We start from the raw sequence: 20,664 nt of genomic DNA, 5'->3' as shown, positions 1-20,664 counted from the left end.
CAGTGCTGTCCCAGATCTCTGAGAGATAGCAACATTTGAAAGGTTTAAGTTACTAACATTAATAACAACTCTATTGACTCTTGATTGCAAAGATTCAGTCCTACGGACCCAGAATGACAAGACAAAAGTAGAATTTTTACACATGCGTTTATCCAAAGAAAGTTTCAGCTTCCTTGCTTTCAGAGCCCAGCTGCAGCCTGCAGATTCTTGTTCCTATTTAAGTGTGATGGTTTGCAGTTCCTGAGCACGAATTTCCCTTGCAAACTGCATGTGGGCTCATTTCTGGTATCAGACGGATTTGCAGTAGCGCTGGAAGTCACCAGGTGACACCAGCGAGTCGTTCAAGGCACTGCTGGTGTCGCTCAGATCCCACCCACAAAATCCAACGCATCCCAAGATTGCTCCCAGACAAAAGCTGCCAGCACAGAGAGGACTTGGGAGCCATCACCTCCCCAGGACAGCCTGTACCTGCACCTGGAACACTGGGATACGTGTTTTCCTTCCTATGGAAAAGAGCTGGCATTCTCTTTCTGGATCCCACTGCAGGAATTTCCATTCCACCTCCAAAATTGCATCAATCCAAGGATTGCTCCCACACAAGAGGCGTGGTGCTGGGGAACAGGCAGAAGTGCCCTGAAATGAAGGAGAAGCCCTTGATTTAAATCCTTAAAATGATGAAAAAGGGTGAGTTTCCTTCAACTTAACCCCTTAAAATGAGGGAAGAGGAGAGGTCTACCCTCACTTAAATCAACCCTCATGCTGTCACATACAGTGCAGTAAACACGCTTCCTCAATATCTGATTATCTTCTGAACAGAACAGTACTGTCAGCATGTATTCCTTATCATTCTTCTAAGTGATAACAGGTTTTAGTTCCTCCAGCAAAAATTAAAGCAAAGAACTTATGCCAGTGACCCCATGGCCTTGAACTTTGAAGCAGAAATGCTTGTAAAACAATAAACATCTACTCCCCCTTTCAGAAAAGCACAACTATTAATCTGAAGGAGTTGCAGTGACTCTCTCCCCTTCTATCTTTTCCTTTATTGGAGATGACCTCTGAAATGGAGCATTTCATTCAATTTGTTTTGCTTCAGTAATTTACAACAAACCTTTGAACAGGGAGAATCTTGTTTATTCTGGACACTTGTTTCCATTAAAGGCTTTTCCAGACTAGCATGAAGACTACCACAATCAGCCATCCTGAATAATCTGGAAAAAATATGAAATTCATTGGTTTAGATGTTTCTTTCTTCATTCTCTCCACCCTCACTGCTCTTTGGAATGCAGGTGAGTGATTTTCAAACATTTTGCTGCTTTTAACTGCAAACTTTTTTGACTTCTCTACTTCAGAATACACAGCTTGGTAAGAAATTGCTGATACTATCTTTACAAGCTAAAGCAAAGGCACGCAGGCCAGCTTTTACCTGCATGGTGTCATTTTCTTCCTCTATAATTTCCAGCAGGTCAGTGGATCTCTTCTGTAAGTAAACAGACAATCTGGAGAATGCAGTAAATACATTTAAAGACATAAGAAAAACTTTATAGCTTCCCATACTGAACAAGTGTTTTTACTTCCCTCCTTTGCATTTTCCTGTGCTTGTTCTTCACCACCTACCTCGATCCCTGGCTTTCTTTTTGCTTGTGTCCTCCCAAATAATCAATCCTCCTTAGTTACTTTTTCATAATTGGTTGCAATTTTGCAAGATTCATGTCCAAATTTAGAATTTGTGATACTTACCTAGATCACCTCAGCATTGCATGGTATTATTGATATAGTTCCCAAGCAGTTATCCTTGCAAGATTCCACTTCCCAAAAGGTCCTCAGTGCTCCCAGCTGTCTGTGCAGCTTGTCCATCTCACTTAACTCCCCCTTAGCTGTTCATTGAATTCTTGACAGTGTTACTGTAATGTCTGTCTTCTTCTCACTGTTTTATTCGTAGTTTTCCATGTGATGTCCAGTAATCACTCACAGTCTGTGAGCCAAGAGCCTGCTCACCTGTCTGTGTACCCAGGGCTCATAACACCTGCCTTGTTAAGGCCAAACTCAAATGAAATGCACAAAGACATTTCAGTAACTCTTAATAAACTTGTGTTGGAGCCCATTTCGTTGCTGATGTTAACTTTCCAAGAGCACTGACCTTCCGTTCTCTCTGATTCCCATGTGGGGCTGATGGTGGGGGACCCCTGTTCTGGTATTTTATTCTCAAAAATAAATGTACTTAGTGACACTCACTGAGAGACTGCTCTGGAGATTTATCTGTCTGTTACATGTGAAAATACCTATGGAATTCATGAAATGATGTAGTGACTGGGAGGTAAATAAGTGTACTTTGCTATTCAAAATGAAGCAACCTTAATATACAGGTGCTATACAGGTGCTTCCAACCTTCACCTAAATACATTCCTAAACTAACATAACCAGCCTGTTTTATTTACTTACAACAGTCCTTTGGATGGTGTACTTGTGCTTCAGAGAACATCGAGAAGAGTTCTATAACATTCCTGACTCTTTTTTTTTTCCTTTAACAAGGAGCTCAAGACTCTTGTGCACAGCGATGTGGGGAGCTGGTTGGAAGCTGTTCTTGCCAGGTGACATGCCAGTCCTTGGGGACATGCTGTCCTGATTACACAGAATTTTGTCTTCAAATTTCTCCATACTCAGGATCTCTTATGGGAGGCAAAGACTTTTTGCTTAACAACACAACTCTTGCTGCATCTTCTGTGATAAAATGCAGGTGGGCCATGATTTTATATTCCTCTGTCAAAGGCAGGCAAAACTTTATAATTTCACTCTCCAACAACAAGCAATCACCACTAAACAAAACCAGTCTATACAGGAGTGAAAACTTTGTAAAGTTGTTAGAATCCTGAAATGTGCAGAAGTTCTGCTCACCCTTAAGGATACCTGTTGACCATTATTTCCACACAGTATTGTTTCTTTTAGGTTGAATTATTGTGTGGTACCATCATGACTCTGCTCATTCTTCCTTTAACATATTAAACCAGTGACTTTTCAAAAAAAGTTTCCTTTCATGGCACCTGATTGTCAATATTTCTTTAGCATTTCCCTTTGTGGGAAAGAAGTACTTATTTGGTAATCTGAATGAGAAAAGAGCAAGACAGAAATGTAGGTAGGATGCCTGATGTTCCTGTAAGAGAAAGCTGTGGATCCTAAATGTGTCAGCCTGTATCACACTTAGGTGCACGTGGCATGTGCAATACATACAGTACACTGAATTTTGATGACCCAGTGTTGTGCTATTATTTCCACAGAAGGTTCTGAGTGAGATTTTGGAGTCCTTCCCATCTGGGTAGCAGTACCCGGAAAGGTTTTCAATTCTTTGTTTGGAAAACCTTTGACCAAGACATTCATTCCATAGAACACAAATGTGTACCTTGAAGTACCTGCAGAGTTACATAATCATAGCCAAGGCAAATTTCAGTGCAGACAAGCAAAGGTACTATTTCCTGGCAGGCCCCAGATCCCTCTGAAATTTGGAGTAGATATGCAGTCCTCATGTATCAGTCTTCTAGAATCACAGGTGGGGTTATACCCTAGGACACTTGGCAAGAGCCCTAACTGGAATCAAATGATTAAATAACAAGCTATGCATTCTGAGTTAACCTTTGCAACACAAATTCTAGAACAGAATTTCATTACCAGGGTGAAAAAAAAACAAAACAAATCAGAAATTTGTAATAGCTGTGCATCATGGTCATTGCTAGCCACCCTGAAATCCTACTAATGCTGTGACATTATCTTCCTCTTCCCACTGCCCCTTGTTGCTGATTTAGCATGTCTCCCTCCCCCAGTCATTAAATAGTAAATTGAAGGTTTGTGGATTGCTGTACATTTGTGCAGTTCACAGCAGAATTCACATTGATGTAATCAGCAGATTTTTCCAGTTTATATTCCCTGCTACAAGCAAAACAGCCCCAGACTTGAAATGATCCACACATGACACAAGGTTGCTTGTTGAAACACATTCAGAATTTTTCTTCTGTCTGTGGTGACACTGAAAATTGTTTTCAACATCTACAGGTTCAAGCAGGAAATCATAACCAATGGCTATGTTGACAAGGATGGAAAAGCCCACTGCATCTCCCCATTGCTTTATGAGACTGGTTTCATCCCTCTTGAAGTTTCTACAGATGATGGGTTAACGTATCCCTACTCTGGAACTTGGTTATCAGGTTACTTAAATCTACAGCATCCCTCTTCTTCCTATATTCGTCCTCCATGCATGCAAGATTATATAAGTCTTTTATTTTTGATCAGTTTTATTCTTCCTTAAGAGGCCTCAGAAAAGACATCCTTGCTGGCTTCATGTTAATTCAACTTTTGAGAGACGAGCTTTCACAGCAATTGAGCAGCAGCAGCAGCATTAACTGATAAAAATTCTGATTAAAAATGCAGCTGACCAAAACAGTTCCCACTTTCTCTCTACTTCTATCCCTTTTTATCCCCTCTTCAAATAATTGCATTATGGTGTTACAATCTAAGGACTGCAAATACAGTAAGGGTTACATTCTCTCAGCTTCAGCTTGTTCTTTTCATGTCATGCTTTCTGTGCTGTGTAAAACATACCCAGAGCAAATACTGCTAAATCTTAAATAATATAGCAGCACTTTTTCAGGACTGTGCAAAGCCAAAATGTCATCAGCCCTCTTTTTCTGCTCTGCAATGCAGTGCATCACAGCAAAGTTTCAGATGAAGAAAAATGCACACTGGTAAATGAGACAAAATGGCAATACTATGGCACCCCCAGCACTGGTGGGAACTTAACTCTTAACTGGACACACCAGACACTTGATGCAACCCACGTCAACATAGAAGTCTGGGGATACCAGGAAACAGGTAAGTGACTCTTTTCCTACCTGTGCACAAGCATTTTTCACATTCATAACTCATGTGCAGAGCTCTGCACAGCTTGTGATTGCTTGTGAGGCCTCAAGAAGAGACCTGCACATAAATAAATAAATAAATAAATAAATATAATTATAAATAACTGATGACAGTAATGTCAGGCTTTCCTCTTCATTTACATATGGGTGGACACATCTAATTTCAGTCTTGTGGCAATTGTTCTTTTCCAGCATCCAAAACTGTTTTCTTCCTCTATCTGACAGGTGACAGTTATTCAGAAAACTGGATGGCTGAATGGAAATATCTTTATACTTTGGCAAAAGAAATCCCCAATACAGGGAAATATTCTTTCCTTCCTGTACCCGCCGAGGGAAATTACAGTACATGGCACTTTGGAATTTTGAGAATTATACCCAGCAACTACTCAGAAGGTCAAAGGCAAGTGCATTACAACATAGAGTAATAATAATAATAATAATAATAATAATAATAATAATAATAATAATAATAGTAATGGCTACCTTATAAGCTGTTGTCTCCTTTGGCATTCAAAATTGAGACTCAGGCTCAATTTCACATGAAAAAATGGGGAGAAAACTGTAAGGACAAAAGTAATAAAAATTAATGAGCTGACATAAAGGCAGTTTACCAAGTAGAGAGAAGCATGGAGGAAGCATCACACAGTCTGCCACAAGCAGACTGATGCACAGTTGGTCACCCAGTAAGAGCTGCTCTGGAAAAACAGCCCTGCAGTTTTATTGATGGATATGATGGTCTAGGCATGGAACATCCCTTTGGTCAGGCTGGGCTGGCTCTCATGCCTGTGCTCCCCTCCCTGGGGGCTGCATGACAAACAGAGAAGACCTTGACACTGTGCCAGCACTGCTCAGCAGGAGTTAAACACTGGTGTGTTTTCAGCATTGCAGCCACAGGCCTTCCTTTTCTATTTTGTATGCAGGCTTTTACATTCCTTCAAATTTTATCCCCATTTCCTTTTATTTCATTGTATTTTTCCCCATGATTTTTTTGTGAACTACCTGTGTAAGTGCTCCATAGATATTCCTTCATAATTCTTCCACATCTGCAGATTTGATGTAGATGGTGGAGACTGTGTGTGTACATAAATGTCACCTCTTCAGTGTTACAACATATTGCCAATACATCAGAACCTTTTGTAACATTTAGGAGCTGCTAGCCAGAGAAGGATAACCTTTTCTCCTTCTAGAGGGTTTTTTATTACACTTTGTAATGATATTTTTTTCATGGGGGAAAAGCAGAGTGGTTTTGAACATTTCAAGGATTCTGAATGGTTTCTGTAGCCATTAGCCCTGATATCACTGGGGTGCAGGTGTTATGTTTTGTTAAAGAATACAGATATTCTTCATTCTGGCCTAAATGAAATTACAATGCCAAAAGGCATGAATAGAAAACCTGCTTCTAAAAGGATCCATGTAAGTCAGAGTCATGATTACTAAAATGTATTCTGATTATTGTATACTTGCTGCGTGCTGTCCTGTCACCTCCTGAAATTGGAAAATTTTGATTTTCCATAATTTTTTGAAGGAAAAAGAAAGCAGTGGGCTTTGCAATGAAATAACTTGAAAGTCAAAAGATGCTTTTTATTTATAATTAGCAATTAAGCCACAGTGCTACCATCAAAATAGTGCTTGTATCAGATCTATTTTTTGTTTCTCTTATTTTTCTTTTTCTTTTTTTTTTTTTTTTTTTTTTTCCTCCAGCAACATTCAATCAATCTGGAGCCCAGAACATGCATTGGCTTGGCATCTTGAGAAAGACTTCAGAAATGACCCAAATGCATGGGCAACTGCAAAATGTATTGAATGGGACAGAAAGGAAGAGTCGCTTCCAAACTTCTTGGAAGAAATTGCAGACTGCCCTTGCACCTTGGCACAGGCAAGAGCTGACACTGGCAGGTTTCATGTAAGTTATTAATTGATCCCTCTGGCTTATTAAAATTCCAGGTAGAAGATTAAGGAGTGCCAAACTCCACACACGCCCCTGTTGTGTCTCTAAACGTCATTACAAGGAAATTAAGTTGTATTTCGATTTGCCCAAGTAGCACATCAAGTGACAGAGGTAAATACAGCTTATCCAGGTAGTATGAATAAAAGTGTCTCTAGGATAGGAGATGGAAATTACATTCAAGCAGGGAATTAAAACAGTAGTTCCAATGGTAGACTGAAAACACTCTGTGGAGCTGGGAGCAGGGATGAGCTCCTACAAGACGACAGTCTGTGTTTAAAGGTGATATCCCATGCTGTAACAAACTATTTCTGCCTAGTTTATCATACTGTGCTGCAAATCCTTCTACCTTGCAGTTCAGAGCTCGAGCCCAGAGCTGTAATCCATTATTTCCTTTATCCTGCTTCCCTCCTCGTTCTCAGCTTCACTGCTATCAAGGAACTGACAAAAGCTAAGAAATCAATTGCCATTCAGTCTACACTTTCAATTACACTGCTGACCTGAGCACCAGATGAGAGTGACTGCCTCTCCTATTTATGATACCAAATGGTGGCATGTGTTTACACATTTAAAAAAAAAAAAAAAAAGAAAGCTAGGTAGTTAGGTAAACCTTGTTACTATTCTGCTTATGAAGCTCCAAACATGATGTGTACAGTTCAAATCTTGTAAAGATAAAAAATAGATCGAGTGCTTCTGTCTAAGAACACAGGATAAACATTTACTCTGTTGTGTCTGTGTTTGTTGTGCACTTAGAGTTGAATCCCCATCTGCATTTGTTCTTCAAGGTCTATTGTAACAGACTGCAAAATGTTCAGGTCAGAGATGTTGCTGCAGAGAGTTCAGTATTAAATTCACTGTTTTTACTATCATTCCATGCTATTCAATACATAACCTCAACCAATTCAACTTTACACATAAGTCAGATACAAAGGGTGGAAACAGAATGTAAGAACAGAAAGGACTATGAGGAAAGAACCCCATTAAGTGTGAACATTGATCTTTTTCAGACAGATTATGGCTGTGACATTGAAAAGGGGAGTGTGTGTACTTACCATCCTGGTGCTGTGCATTGTGTAAGAGGCATCCAAGCCAGGTAAAGAAAAATTTTAAACTGTGGGTTTTTTGATTATTCCTTTCACCTCAGAGACAGCAGCATCACAGAAGTCAGGGGTGAAGTCTAACTGGATATCACAAAAAGCTTGGCAACTGAAATATTTAGGATCCACAAAAAGGCAATAAGTAACCCCTCAATAGAAATGAACCCCACAGAGCTAAATGATGATTTTCTTGCTGCTTTTCCCACTCAGTCCCCGGTATGGGGCTGGGCAGCAGTGCTGCTATGACTCCACGGGAACCCAGATCCTCACGCGCGACTCCACCGGAGGCAGCACACCTGACCGAGGGCATGACTGGGGCTCACCACCTTTCCTGAGGCCTCCCCGGATACCTGGCTTTTCCCATTGGCTTTACGATGTTATCAGCTTCTATTACTGCTGCCTGTGGTCTGACAATTGTGATTTCTACATGAAAAGGCGGCCCTCTAGTGACTGCAGGACGTACCGCCCGCCCCGAGCTGGTAAGGACTTCGAAATTTCCTGATGGAGTGGAGATTTTTGGTACAGTGTTGGCTTTTAGAATATTTGTATATGTGATATATGAGTTGACAGTGATGAGAGTATAATGTCCTGTGGAAAAATTCCATGGAATGTCTCTACTGATCTATCACTTACAGAATCTGTATGTGTTTTTTAATTGTGCTGCGAGATTTTCTGCTGTTGAGTGTTTCACTCACCCCTAGAACCTAAACAGCCAAAGTAATGTCCATGACTTTATATCATCAGTGTGGACTTCTTCACAAAAAAAGGTGTTAGAGATGGTTAATGACAGCTAGGAAGTAGCTAGAAAAGCTATCATGATGAGAAATATTTATATCAAGTAAGAAAGTTTTACGATTTACAGTGTGTCTGTTTTTCTCCTGCTTGCTTTTAACTCACTCTTCAAGCCTTGCCATACCTTGATTGCCACCTGTCTTACCTTCCATGAAAAAGAGGAAAAAGAGGAGAAAACTGTAGAGGGCATTGCATTAGGTGGTTAGGGGTCATGGATGAGTGGTTTGATGCTTAAAGAATCCCCATTAAAAGTATTGGCAGAAGCAGGGTTTAGTAAGAATTTGTGAAAATACAACTTTACAACTTGATGGCAAGGTGCATTGTACTAGTTACCATACAGATTAAAGCAACAAAAGGAGATAAATTAGAAGCAATTTGGAGCAATTTGCTGGGAAGCTGGGAATGGAAAAGGGGATAAAGGTGAAAAGGTATGGATGCAAAGATAAGGCAATAACCCTGTATTCATATCCAAATCTCCCCATATACTGCATGTGACACAGACTTCTAGCCTCTTTCCTTTCTCATGAACTTGAGGGCTAACAGGTTGTGATTTTTGCTTGTTCTTAATTCTCTTTTTACTTTTAAAAATAGCATCTGCTTTTGGGGATCCTCATTTCCTTACATTTGATGGTCTGAACTTCACCTTCAACGGCCTAGGAGAATACACATTGTTAGAGTCTGATCTCACATCCCTGACAGTGCAAGGGAGGACACAGCAGGCACTCTTTCCCAATGGTAAGTTGGTAAGAGAGGAAGCAGAGCTTCTGAGCTTGCTTGATTTGCACTTTGCAGCATTCCTATCACCTCTAGTTGTCTTTTTTGGCCATTTGTGAACAGTCACCATTCTGAAGATAATCAGAAAGCAGACAACTTCTTCAGGAAAAACTTCCCAATCAAAGTTTAATTGCTGGTTTTATTGGGTGTGAGTAATGGAAGTGTGAGGTTTCCTATTGTGTTTAAGAGCTCAAAAAAAAAATCTCATTTTTCTTCATGCCCATTCTCATCAATATGGAAGCACAAGGCCAGATCTAGAAATCAGAAATGCACATCTAGAAATGCACAGCTGCCAGCAGGTGCATTGTGATAGCATTGTTGTGGTTTTTTGTTTGAAGGAACTGGGGCTCAGGGGACAGGCTTGTCTGCAGTGGCCATGAAGGAGAACAACTCTGATGTGATTGAAGTGCGCTTCTCTGAGGGTTTGAATCTGCAGGTCCTCCTGAACCAGAGGGTTCTCAGCTTCTCTGAACAAACTTGGCTGGACTTGAAAGGTGAGTTACACAGATCAGCAATTCTATTCTGATGGAGCCTATGGACAGCTAAAAGTATCTCTAGGTGCATGCATTTCAACTCTCTTTTCAGCATCTTTTTGTGAAGTGTTTTAACAGATGGCTCCAATGCCCATGTTTTCTATGTCCTCTTTTGTTTGTAGAGCAATGGTTTTCCTTCTCATCCTGTGGAAAGTGAATGGAATTAAAAACTGTGTCCTCTACATTCTGCTTTGAGCTCACTGCATCTTATGCAATGAAGCCTACCAAATAAAATTAAATATAGTGAAATGCAACTAAAATATATACCAATATATAACTGAAATCCACATTTACCTATTGGGAGCTCTCTCAATAGGTCAGACATTATTCCTCTATTCTTCTGCCAAAAAGACTATAAAAAGTTGACTTTTTGTCCAATGGGGCTGTGATGATTTGATTAGTCTTTATGATAACTTGACAAATACTCATCATACATCACTTCAATTTTAACAGTAATCTCCCTATTCAGCAGAAGAAAATTTCTGTGGCTAGCAATTTGTATTCCTCACATGGCTGAAGAAGGGAGGAGTGCTACACTGACAAGGAGCTGCAGGAACAGAGATACAGGGAGGGAAAAAAATGAAAGGGACATTGAGGGGGCCTGGAAAAGAAGCTGTATTAGGGAGGTGTTGACAGGACAAGGGAGAAGGAGAGGAAAAGTGTGACCACTGATAGATGCTTCCAGCTCACAGCCACTCTTGTAGACATCTCATATCTTTAAGCTTCTGGTGAGACACTGGCAGGAGGCATCTTATATCAACAGTGGACCTCTCTTTGCTGCCACTCTCTAGTAGCCATCTTATCACAATTGTGGTGTGAAGGTGTGGCTTCCCTTTAAATGCTTCTCAGAGTGAAGCTCAGAGTGGAAGAGAGGAAAGTCTGTATGAAAAATGGTTAAATATGATGATTTAACTGATGCTAAAACACAACAATTTTTTCACTGTGGATAATTAGCTATTTTGTCTTCTTCTCCTCATTTTTATAGGTCTCTTTCTGTATTCTACACCTGGTCAGAAGATCACAGTGATGTTCTCTTCTGGGTCTGGAGTGGAAATAAGGAGAAGTGGAAGAATTCTGACCCTGACAATTCTGCTCCCAGAGAAGTTTATGAATCACACACAGGGTCTCTTTGGGGTAATGAACGGCAATCCAGAGGATGACTTCACCTTCAAGAACAAATCCACCTTGTCAGTTCATGCAAGTCCCCAGCAGGTGTTTGAGTATGGAGCTAGCTGTAAGTAATTTCTCTGGTCTATTATTACATTTTCTTCACAAATTCAAAACAGCTCATGATTTAAGGACTGGGAAATGAAGTCTGTGCCAAACAAGCAGTACTGGGGGAAGAGAAGGGAGTAAGAGAAATGTGCCTCCTCTACCCATGTGGGGAGTGAAAACAGAACCATGATGGAGTGTTCAGCACTTTGTTCCACCAAGAGTCAGACCTCATATTTCACAGCTTACACTTTCAGATACCATCTACTATGGTCAGCTGAACACAGCATCAGCATCAGAAGACTACAGTGTTACAGAAGTACAGCAAAAGCCAGGGCCAGCTATCTTTTCCCAGAATATTAGCAATGTTTTCATCATGTGCCATGCTGACAATTTAAAAAAATCATTTATTAAATCACAATTTAGAAATTGTCCCTTTAAAGAAGAGGATGTAGGGAGATGTGTGTAAAAGAATGGCTCCTATCATTTAATGAGTGATTAAGCTGCTCTATCTAACCTGCAGCATTAGATTGGTCAGTTCCTTGTGACATCAGGTTAGGAGATGGGCCAGAAACATAATAAATGCAAAATACCCTCTGGCTACGAGTTGATCTCTGTATTGAGCACAGTGTAACCATACTCCAGGGTTCAGATCATACTGAAAAGTCTCACTGCTTCAGCCTCAGGAAGTTTCTGATACAGCAGAATGAAAAAAAAGAGCAGGACCATGGCAGACATGATGAATTTAGAGACACACAGTCTCAGGATCTATGTTGCTTGTTATGGTTGCTTTAGGTAGCTCTGTCTGTTGTCACCATTTTGCTAGGAGGCACATAAAACCATCTTTAATCATAGCTACACAATTATTTGGATCTAATTTTAAGAAAATGGTCAAACATCAGGTTAAATGAACACTAACTTTGGTGCTAAGTTAAGCTGTTGCATATGAGAAGGAAAATAAGATTGAGCTGGAAGGAGGCTGTAGGGCTTCCTATACCTCTTCCAGCTCTAGCTACATTTCTGTAGATTAACACTTGGATTAAAAGCAGAAGGTGCTCTGTGTTGGCAATGTTACATATGAATCTCTCTTTCTTTCTCTGTCTCCCAAGGGGCTGTTGAAAACGAAACGTCTCTCTTTACTTACGACACGGAGTTCTTACTGAACAGTTTCTTTTATGGGGAAAAGCACAATGCTTCCTTTCTGCCTGTGTTCTCCCCTTCTGAAGACCCTGCTGACCCCCTGGTAGAAGACATGGTCTCACTCTGTGGCTCTGACCCATTCTGCAGATTTGATGTCCTGACAACAAGAAGCCTTGAAGTGGGAATTTCCACAAGACTTTCCCATCAGAATCACAAGCAGCTGGTAGAACATCTAGAGCCAGGTGATACAACATTCCACCAAACATCAGTACAGAAAAACAGGATATTCTGAATTGGAAGGGACCCACTGGGATCATCAAGTGAACAGCCCATAGGGAGCATCTTCAGTTATTTCTACAGGGCATCTAAAGAGTTAACAGTGTTTGAGGAGGCTTTGCTTAACTGTAGGTTCATGCACCTATAAATAATCTGATTGTGGGGAATCATCCTTGTACCAGGAGAATTCTGTACTGATACTTAGGCAAACTCAAAATAAATTTCTTTCCATTTCTTCCACTATAACACCACAGCATAGAAAGTTTATCTTCATTTTATATGCTTTAAGTTGTCTTCCTTGGATTCTGAAATAATTTGTTAAAGTAGCAGGAAGTATTGTCTTTCAGCGAGCCTAAAAATCTTTGTTTTTCCATGAGTTGCCACTAAAATGCCATTTGAATTACTGTAATGGAAATTTGCTGGTCCAAATCCTAAATATTCTAACCAGATATGTCTCTTTTATTAGTGGTCTCTTGTGGCTGGCTGGATCATCCAACCAATGGAAGAAAGAATTCCACTAACTACCTGCAGGGCTCAACCATCAATTTTACCTGCAACGAGGGCTATGAACTCACAGGGTCACAGGAAAGAACCTGCCAAGTGTCAGGAGCCTGGTCAGGGGACACAGCTCAGTGCAGCCCAGTAACAGGTCTGTTGCCTTTTAGATATCACTTGTCACTAAAAAATCATTATCAGGGACAAGGCAATCTCAGTATACCACAATGGCCCTTGACAAAACCAGCTTTTCTTACTTGGTAAAACATTGGACATGAGATGTCTGAATTCCTAGAAAGACTATTATTCAAATCTAAGAAACAGGTGATTTATGGTGGTTTTGTGCATTTTGGTGGAGGTTTGAAAGTTTTTGTTTAATCAATGGGTACAGGTACCTAAAGGGTGGGTGAAAAGAGGATGGAGCCAAGCTTTTTTCAGTGGTGCTCAGGGACAAGACCAAAGGCTGCAGGAGTGCTCTGAAACACAGAAGCTTCCCTCTGATCATCAGACACCCCTTTTTTACTGTGATTATGACTGAGCACTGGCACAGCTTGCCCACAGAAGTTACAGAGTCTCCCTCCCTGGAAATATTCAAAATTGTCAGGTCATGGTCCTGGGCAACTCACTCTGGATGGTCCTGCTTGAACAAAGAGTTGGACAAAATGACCTCCAGAGGTCTTTTCCCACCTCAACTGTTCTGTGATTCTGTGATTTGAGAGCAGACACAGCCCACACTTGTTGAACACTTTCACTATTTTTTTCTAAAATATTATGTTATCACAAAATATAATTCTATTATTGTATAGCAGTAAAAGTATTGTGAGTAATGCAATAGTATTTAGTACAAACAACATAGATTTATTACCCCTCTTGTGTCACTACTAATAGATTATCAATTAGCCTGGGACTGTTGGGTTTAGTAGCATAGGCTGTCTCTATGATTTACAGAAAATGGCCCAAAATTTTCTTTTTATTCATTCACCACATACACTCCAAATGTCCTCAAGATGGCAATATTTCAAAGCACCAGAGTGATGCAAGGCCAGATGGCATGTTGAAGCACTTTATCGCTGAGTTAATAGTTCCCAAAAGCACTCATCAAATAATTCATACTAACAGATTCTTCATTCTAAGACCCTTCCAAAGAAATGTGGAAAGTGCACTTCACATCAGCAAAGAATTCCTGTCATGCTGGCACTTTTCATCAGCTTCTGCTGGCCTCTACCAATTTCTTGTACCTCTCCAATACAGTTCTGAACTTAGGAATATTTGTAAGATGAACTGCAGTGAGTTTGGGCAGCAGAAAAATTTGCAAAGGCCAGATCTTAAAAAGACAGTGGCAAAACATTCTGCCAAGCTGAAAGCTAAGAATATTTTTCCACTGCTGCCATCAACCACATACATACTGGATAAGAGCCAGTCAGTCTCAATAAGCAAAACAGATGCTGACATTTACACTAGCTAAAGAAAAGGGGGACAGAAAGGCAGCCCTGTGAGAGGAGAGGAAAGGAGCTGGAAGATATGCAGTGATTGATGGCAGTCAGAATGATGGAGACATGACAGAGCTTTGTGGATGATCAAACAAAACCCACAGTGTTTTCCAATGCTTTCCTGAAAGATGACAAAGAAAAACAAGGTGTGAAAGAATTTAATTATCTGATTGCAACAAAGATCTTCGTTACCATTTGATGTCTGGTGTTCTAGTTAATTTGCAATATGAACCAAAATTGGATTTTATTAGCCTCAGGAAGTTGGAGTGTGGCAATGCTGTCCAGAGCAGCAGGATACTGACAATACCAACAACTGATCAACACAATACAAAAAAAAATTTCTCTCTTCTTTTTTACTTGCTGCTATGCCCTAATAATGGCATTTATATCTAGCCTTGTTTCTCCTTTTCCCATAAGGTATTCTGCTAGATGTCAGTGTTTGTCTGAGAAGGTTATTTTATTGACAGACCCAGGTCTCTCTAAACTTCTCATATTTTTATAGCATGACAGCTAGTACTTGCTTTGCATTAAACACATTTCTGCCTCTGGTTTGAGATACAGTTGAAATCCAGTGCCAGTTTTCTGTTATATCTCTATTTGGCTGTTTTCTCTATTCTCCAGCCCCCAAGCCTCTTCTTCAGTACAAAAAAGGTCCTCCTGTTGTCAAAATCTGTTGTTCCTGAGGACATTTTTTTAAATTGTTTTTCTCTTTACACAGCAGAATGCTGTTTCACCAACATCCATTTTATCAAGTCCTGTAACAAAAACCTTCTTAACAGGAAAATGCTGACAAAATTAATGGACAGCCCTTCCCACTCTCTGGGTGCCTGGAGGGGTGACCACTGACCTGGCCACTGATCAGCAGTCACATTTTTACTTTGAGAGTAAACTATTAAACACACACTTACTCAAATTATTTCTTTCATGCTGGTCAGGAGCACAGGGCCCAGCCCTCTGTTATTTTAAGCTTTCAGGTGTATTTTTTACAGTGCTGTGTTTGTTTACACTTGCTGCAGTTTTGTGGCACATCAGATTCAAGCTCTGTCTTGCAAATCACCAAGTTTTTTTAGTTGCTATGTTTCCATTTTCCAAAGAGAATAGTTGAAATAAAGGCATGGGGACTAGGAAAATTGGATAGGAAAAGAGGTGGAAACAAGAAAATGTAATGCCAGTTATTTTACAAAATCCATTTAGAAATTTTGAAACTTCAAATACAAATTATGTTGTTGGGCCTGCATATTGTTGTTTTTGAGTTTTGCTTCCTTGGACTAAAGTTTCCATGGAAATCCTCTGCTAATAATTATTTTGCTATGCTTCTAATTACAATCCCACTGCAAGTCTTGCCAGTACCACAGCAAGATCTCTTCACAGAAAATCACAAAGAGGAAGAACAAAGAAGCCATCCAGAAAAAGCAAAAAGGAGATTGTAGTAAAATCAGATGTAATATACAGCTAACAATCAAAAGATAGTGGCAATATATGTACATACAGTCTTTTTAAGACAGACAATAATTTGGTGTTATTAAGGGCAATCTAGTTTTGTTTGTCTTTTGGGTTATTTTCTCTTCCCCACCCCACCATTCACTTTTAAATTCCCTTTTCCAGGCTCAGGCTCTGTGTAAATACTGTTCATTTTGAAAGCTGTCAGAAATCTCATTAGTCTTCTGTGCTTTTTCCAAACACCAAGATTTCACAACAGAGACAAATCATTACTGGACTGCCTACTTTAGCCAGTGGTGGGCTCTCATCACTTGGCAGAGGGTGGCTGCCTCCCTGTGAGGGATGTGGAAGCCAAACATTAGGTTTTGAGCCTTGTTCAGAAGTTACTGCTCAACGCTTGTGAAACAGTTTATGTGTCCCATGTCTTTCCTTAAACTTCACTATAAACCAAATTATCAGCTGAATAATCTGTTATAAAATCAGTGTCTGTTATGTCACTCTGCCATCACTGTGTGCTAGGCTGTGGCTTGGGCAGGTGTGACAAAGTGATGGAAGGAAATAAAAATAATAAAAATAAAAATGCAGCCCCATATATTAAGGCTCAGATACAAAATGCAGGAATCATTGTTTCTCCAGACAGTTCACTCCACATCCCCTAACTTTAAAAAATATTCTTATATGTCATGGTAATCTGCTTAGTAGAGTAAGAAAACAAAATGATAATTTTTATTCAAAATTTGTTTCATATCTAGTTTCTTTCTCTCTTTCAGGTGTCCTTGTTAGGCAGTCACAAAATCAAGTTGACACTTTTCATGTTTCAATGTGTTCAAACTCTCTGATGCAGTTCAATGTACCCACACCAGAGCAGTCACTTCTCTTTTATGTAGATTATTAAGTAGCAAAGGTAGTTTCAAAATTTAATGCCAAAATAGGGGCAATATTTAAAGTAATCAAACAATGTGGAATAAGGATTGAAAACCATTTCAGTTGTAGGGATTAACAGTTCTAGATCAATATTACACATTCACAAGGTTGACTACTTATTAACCACTAGCCACCCTTTGTGTTACAAAGTCTTTGCAGCCACCTGCCCTAACAGTCAAATTTAGGAATTCTGTGAGCTCCTAATCTTTACCAGTTTCAGAGAATCTGAAAGGGTAAAGGCTTGGAAGGGATCTCTGGACATCATTTAGGATAATCCCCCTCCCAAGGGAAGCAGTTCCACAAAACAAAGAGAACAGAAAAATTAACACTATATGTACAATTTCAAAAATTGTCATGCAACTGCATTCAAACGGGTATGAAAAAATGTATATCAAAGTCTTCATGTCTTTTTTTTTTGTGGTTGGTCTCTGTTTTTCAGCTATCAAACAAATAATTGTTATTGGCACTGTATTTGGAATAGTTGGTCTTGCAGTCCTGGCACGTCTGGCTTATTTATGCAGAAAGCAGAGGTAAGCCTTCACTGAACTGAACACACAAATTAACCTCCTAAAAAATGGCAACTGTTATGACTTTCTAAATAATAATTTAATAATGACCACTGGCAACAAACTGCCAGTGTGCTACAGGTAAAAAAAGAGTGTAACTGATGTATACACACTTACCAACTGTGTGCAGCAGATTGGTGGAGAAAGAGGGCAGCATAGTGAATTTAAATGGTTTTGCCTAAGAATACTGGCAGATTGAAATGGAGATGTGGTTGATTTTCTGAACTTTGTTAGCAACTGTTACATTTTTACAACTGTTACAACTGTTACATTCTCTGTTCCAGGGTCCACAAGAAATAGAATGCCAGATAAAATGGAATTGAAATTGAGTGAATGCAAACAAAATGGGGGTATAGCCCTTGGAAAGAAGACTGTATGTGTGAGGAAGAACTAAATACTTCTGAACTTATCACCAAAAAACCAGCGCAAAGCTAACAGAACACTGCTATTGTTTTTCAGTATTTCATCAGCTCAAAAATGCTACATTCACTAGGAATTCAGCTCAAAGAAACAAGAATGTGGCATATTATGCTGCGATATTAAAATTTATGTGTAAAGCCATGCTACTATACGGAGACCATTTTTTGCTTTCTGTATGTGTCACAAAGGCCAAAAGAAATACAAGCATATTTCCCCCCTCAAAAATCAAGATTTATATGGCAGGAGGTTTGTGTATGCTAGAAATGAGGTGCATCCACACTGTGTATTGATACAATAGTGAAGGCCCACAAACTGAACTTTGATCCTTCCCCTTTCAGAATAGCAGATTGTTCTCTCCCTGTATGGGTTGCTATTTGATTACACAGCAGCGGTGTAAAGGGAGTACAAGGATGTTTGTCCTATTTCTTTTCCTGACAAAGAAACTTTTAAAATGTCTTTTTTTAACTGTTAGTGGCGGGGGAAGGTTTCCTGTTGGTTGCTTCTTAGGAAAGCTGTTCTACCATTAATAAAATATCTCACAGGGCAGGTAAAGACTTCGTAGAAGTTTAGACAATAGCTTAACATTACCACCTTGACACTGTCCTTTGGTATCTTCAGGTAGATGAAAACAAAACAAAGCAAAACAAAAACCAAAACAAAACTCCAAACCAACCACAAACCCAAACCTTATCTTTCTGCACGTGCATTTTCAGAAAGCAACGCTGCTCCTTCTCTTTCACTTGCGGATCAGTTGCTGCTGTGTTTGTGTGGGTCACGCTGTGGCCGTGGGTGTCCCCTCACGTCCCGCTCGCCAATGTCCCGGGTCCCCGGGCTCGAGTGGCTGTCTGTGTTCCTGTCTGTGTTCCTGTCTGTCTGTCTGCCTGTCCCTGTTCCTGTCTATGTCTCTGTGTTCCTGTCCCTGTCCCTGTTCGTGCCAAACGGGCCCGGGACAGCGGCCCCCGCCCGGCCTCAGCTCCGCCCGCCTCAGGACGCGGCCTAAAGGGGTCCCTGGGGGCTCAGCAGCCCCGCTGCTTTCTGCCTCCGCTCCCTCAGCGCGGCTCCGCCGCCCGGTCACTTCTGTGGGCCGGGTGCTGCCTTTTCACTCGGAGAACGACGCCCCAAATCGCAGCGTGCGGGGCTGGCCCCTCGCCGCCCGCGGAGCCGCTCATGCCAGCGCCCCTCACAAAGTTCTGTCGCTGTGCCGTGTCCGTCCGTGCCTTGGCGGCTCCAGGAGAGGAGATCAGCGCTGCACCTGCGCTGTGCCATCGGCTCCCACAGCCCAGGGGCAGCCCAGCGGGCGGAGGGCGTGCTCGGGGCAGGGGCAGCGCCAGGCCCGGGGCTGAGGGCTCCCGCCCGACCTCTTCCGCGGGACACTGGCTACGAGGGGAGTGACCAGAGCGAGCCTTGGGTGCCTGCTGGGACGGATGAGTTTGTTTGTGTGTGTGTTTATGTGTGTGTGTGTGTGGCGAGGCGTCCCGGCCAGCGAGGAGGGCTCCGCGAGGCCAAAGCGCTGCCCCGGGGCGAACTCCGCCAGCCCGGACCTGCCGGTGTCAGAAGTGGAAGCGGCAGCGCTGCGGTCCCGCGCTGCAGCAGGTTGGGATGTCGGTCTCTATCCTTTCCTGTCACATGGCTGGTAATAGGATCCCTCATCTGCCACTCGGCACCTCGCCGGGGCGCACTTACAGGACACATGCTGTAGGGCCTCCGCTTCCCGCACTTTGCGCTCTTCCCGGCCGCCTGCCACCCCCGGAGAGCCGGGGCTGCCGCCTGCGAGCGCGGCGCGGCCCGGCGGCCGCTGCCTATGGAGCCTCCCGCCCTCGCCGCCGTCCTGGCCTTCTCCGGGCTGGCGCTGAGCTGCTGCCGCGAGCCCGTTCTGTCCGGTGAGTGCCGCTCCGCGGGGAGCCGGGAGGGGGGCGCGCCCGGGGCTGCTCCCCGAGCTCCCGGCGGGGCTGAGCGGCGGCGGAGCGGGGCAGCCTCTCCCCGAGCTCCGAGCCCCCCGCGGAAGGGCTCTGCCGCCCGGCGCCGTCCCTTCCTGCTCGCCAGAGCCGTGCCGGGCTCGGAGCTGCCCGAGCAGGCACGCAGCGGGTGTTTGTGCGTGCAGTTCGTGGGTGCTTGAGGCTCTCCCCGTGCTTGCTGAGCTGGGAGCTTGGAAACTCGTAAGAAAGAGTGATGTAAGAGAAAGAAGAGCGGCACGTTTCTCTGTAAAAGTTCGATAGCTGGCTCTGTGGAATGGAGGCATTTAAAGGGAGAGGGGCGTGCGATTGTTGTCACTGGGGTAAAACCTGTGGCAGCAGAGCCGGAGCTGAAGGGTGAGCATCCCTCCTGTCCGCAGTGCCCCAGCTCCCCGGCTCCTCTGACCATCCCGGCTCTCGTTCAGCCGAAGAGCCGGGGAAGCCTAAAAGCTTCACTTCCTAAGGTGACATTTCACTTAAAACTTCTCTGCTCCCTTTTGTCCTCGCTTTAAGTTGTTGCTAATGATTTCAAGTGCCGTGCTTCTCCTCTGGTAAACATTGACCGTGCTTTGCAAGATCAGGAGTGGCAGTTCCAGATGGTCACAGCCTTACAGCCATCAGATGTGTGGTCCTTCTGGATACATTTTGTGTATTCTTAATTGCTGTTTCTTCTTACAAAGTAGAGTTTGCTCTTCTTTTTGAAC

At 42.1% G+C, this 20,664-nt stretch overlaps 2 protein-coding genes across 3 annotated transcripts in view; both read left to right on the top strand.

The window, feature by feature from the left end:
- The first annotated feature begins 601 nt into the window (after positions 1-601).
- Positions 602-18,149, top strand: SUSD2 (sushi domain containing 2). Its single transcript, XM_033076191.1, has 16 exons — positions 602-684; positions 1,159-1,286; positions 2,530-2,734; positions 4,042-4,193; positions 4,690-4,857; positions 5,130-5,304; positions 6,606-6,807; positions 7,857-7,942; positions 8,157-8,425; positions 9,330-9,473; positions 9,851-10,006; positions 11,031-11,279; positions 12,367-12,639; positions 13,140-13,322; positions 17,462-17,552; positions 17,873-18,149. The coding sequence occupies exons 2-16, from the start codon at positions 1,220-1,222 to the stop codon at positions 17,886-17,888; spliced, it is 2,436 nt and encodes an 811-aa protein (XP_032932082.1). The 5' UTR covers positions 602-684; positions 1,159-1,219; the 3' UTR covers positions 17,889-18,149.
- Positions 18,150-19,806: 1,657 nt separating this feature from the next.
- KREMEN1 (kringle containing transmembrane protein 1) overlaps positions 19,807-20,664 on the top strand; it is a 44,423-nt gene continuing 43,565 nt past the window's right edge. For both annotated transcript variants that reach the window (XM_033075615.1, XM_033075614.2), the window contains exon 1: positions 19,807-19,888. In XM_033075615.1, coding sequence (XP_032931506.1) covers positions 19,810-19,888 — 79 coding nt within the window. In that variant the 5' untranslated portion in view covers positions 19,807-19,809. The remainder of the gene's footprint in view (positions 19,889-20,664) is intronic.

The sequence above is a fragment of the Catharus ustulatus genome, chromosome 18, assembly GCF_009819885.2.
Source record: "Catharus ustulatus isolate bCatUst1 chromosome 18, bCatUst1.pri.v2, whole genome shotgun sequence".
Taxonomy (NCBI): Eukaryota; Metazoa; Chordata; class Aves; order Passeriformes; family Turdidae; genus Catharus; species Catharus ustulatus.
The sequence above is the reverse complement of the archived record's forward strand: the minus strand, read 5'-3'. Positions and strand labels throughout refer to the sequence as shown.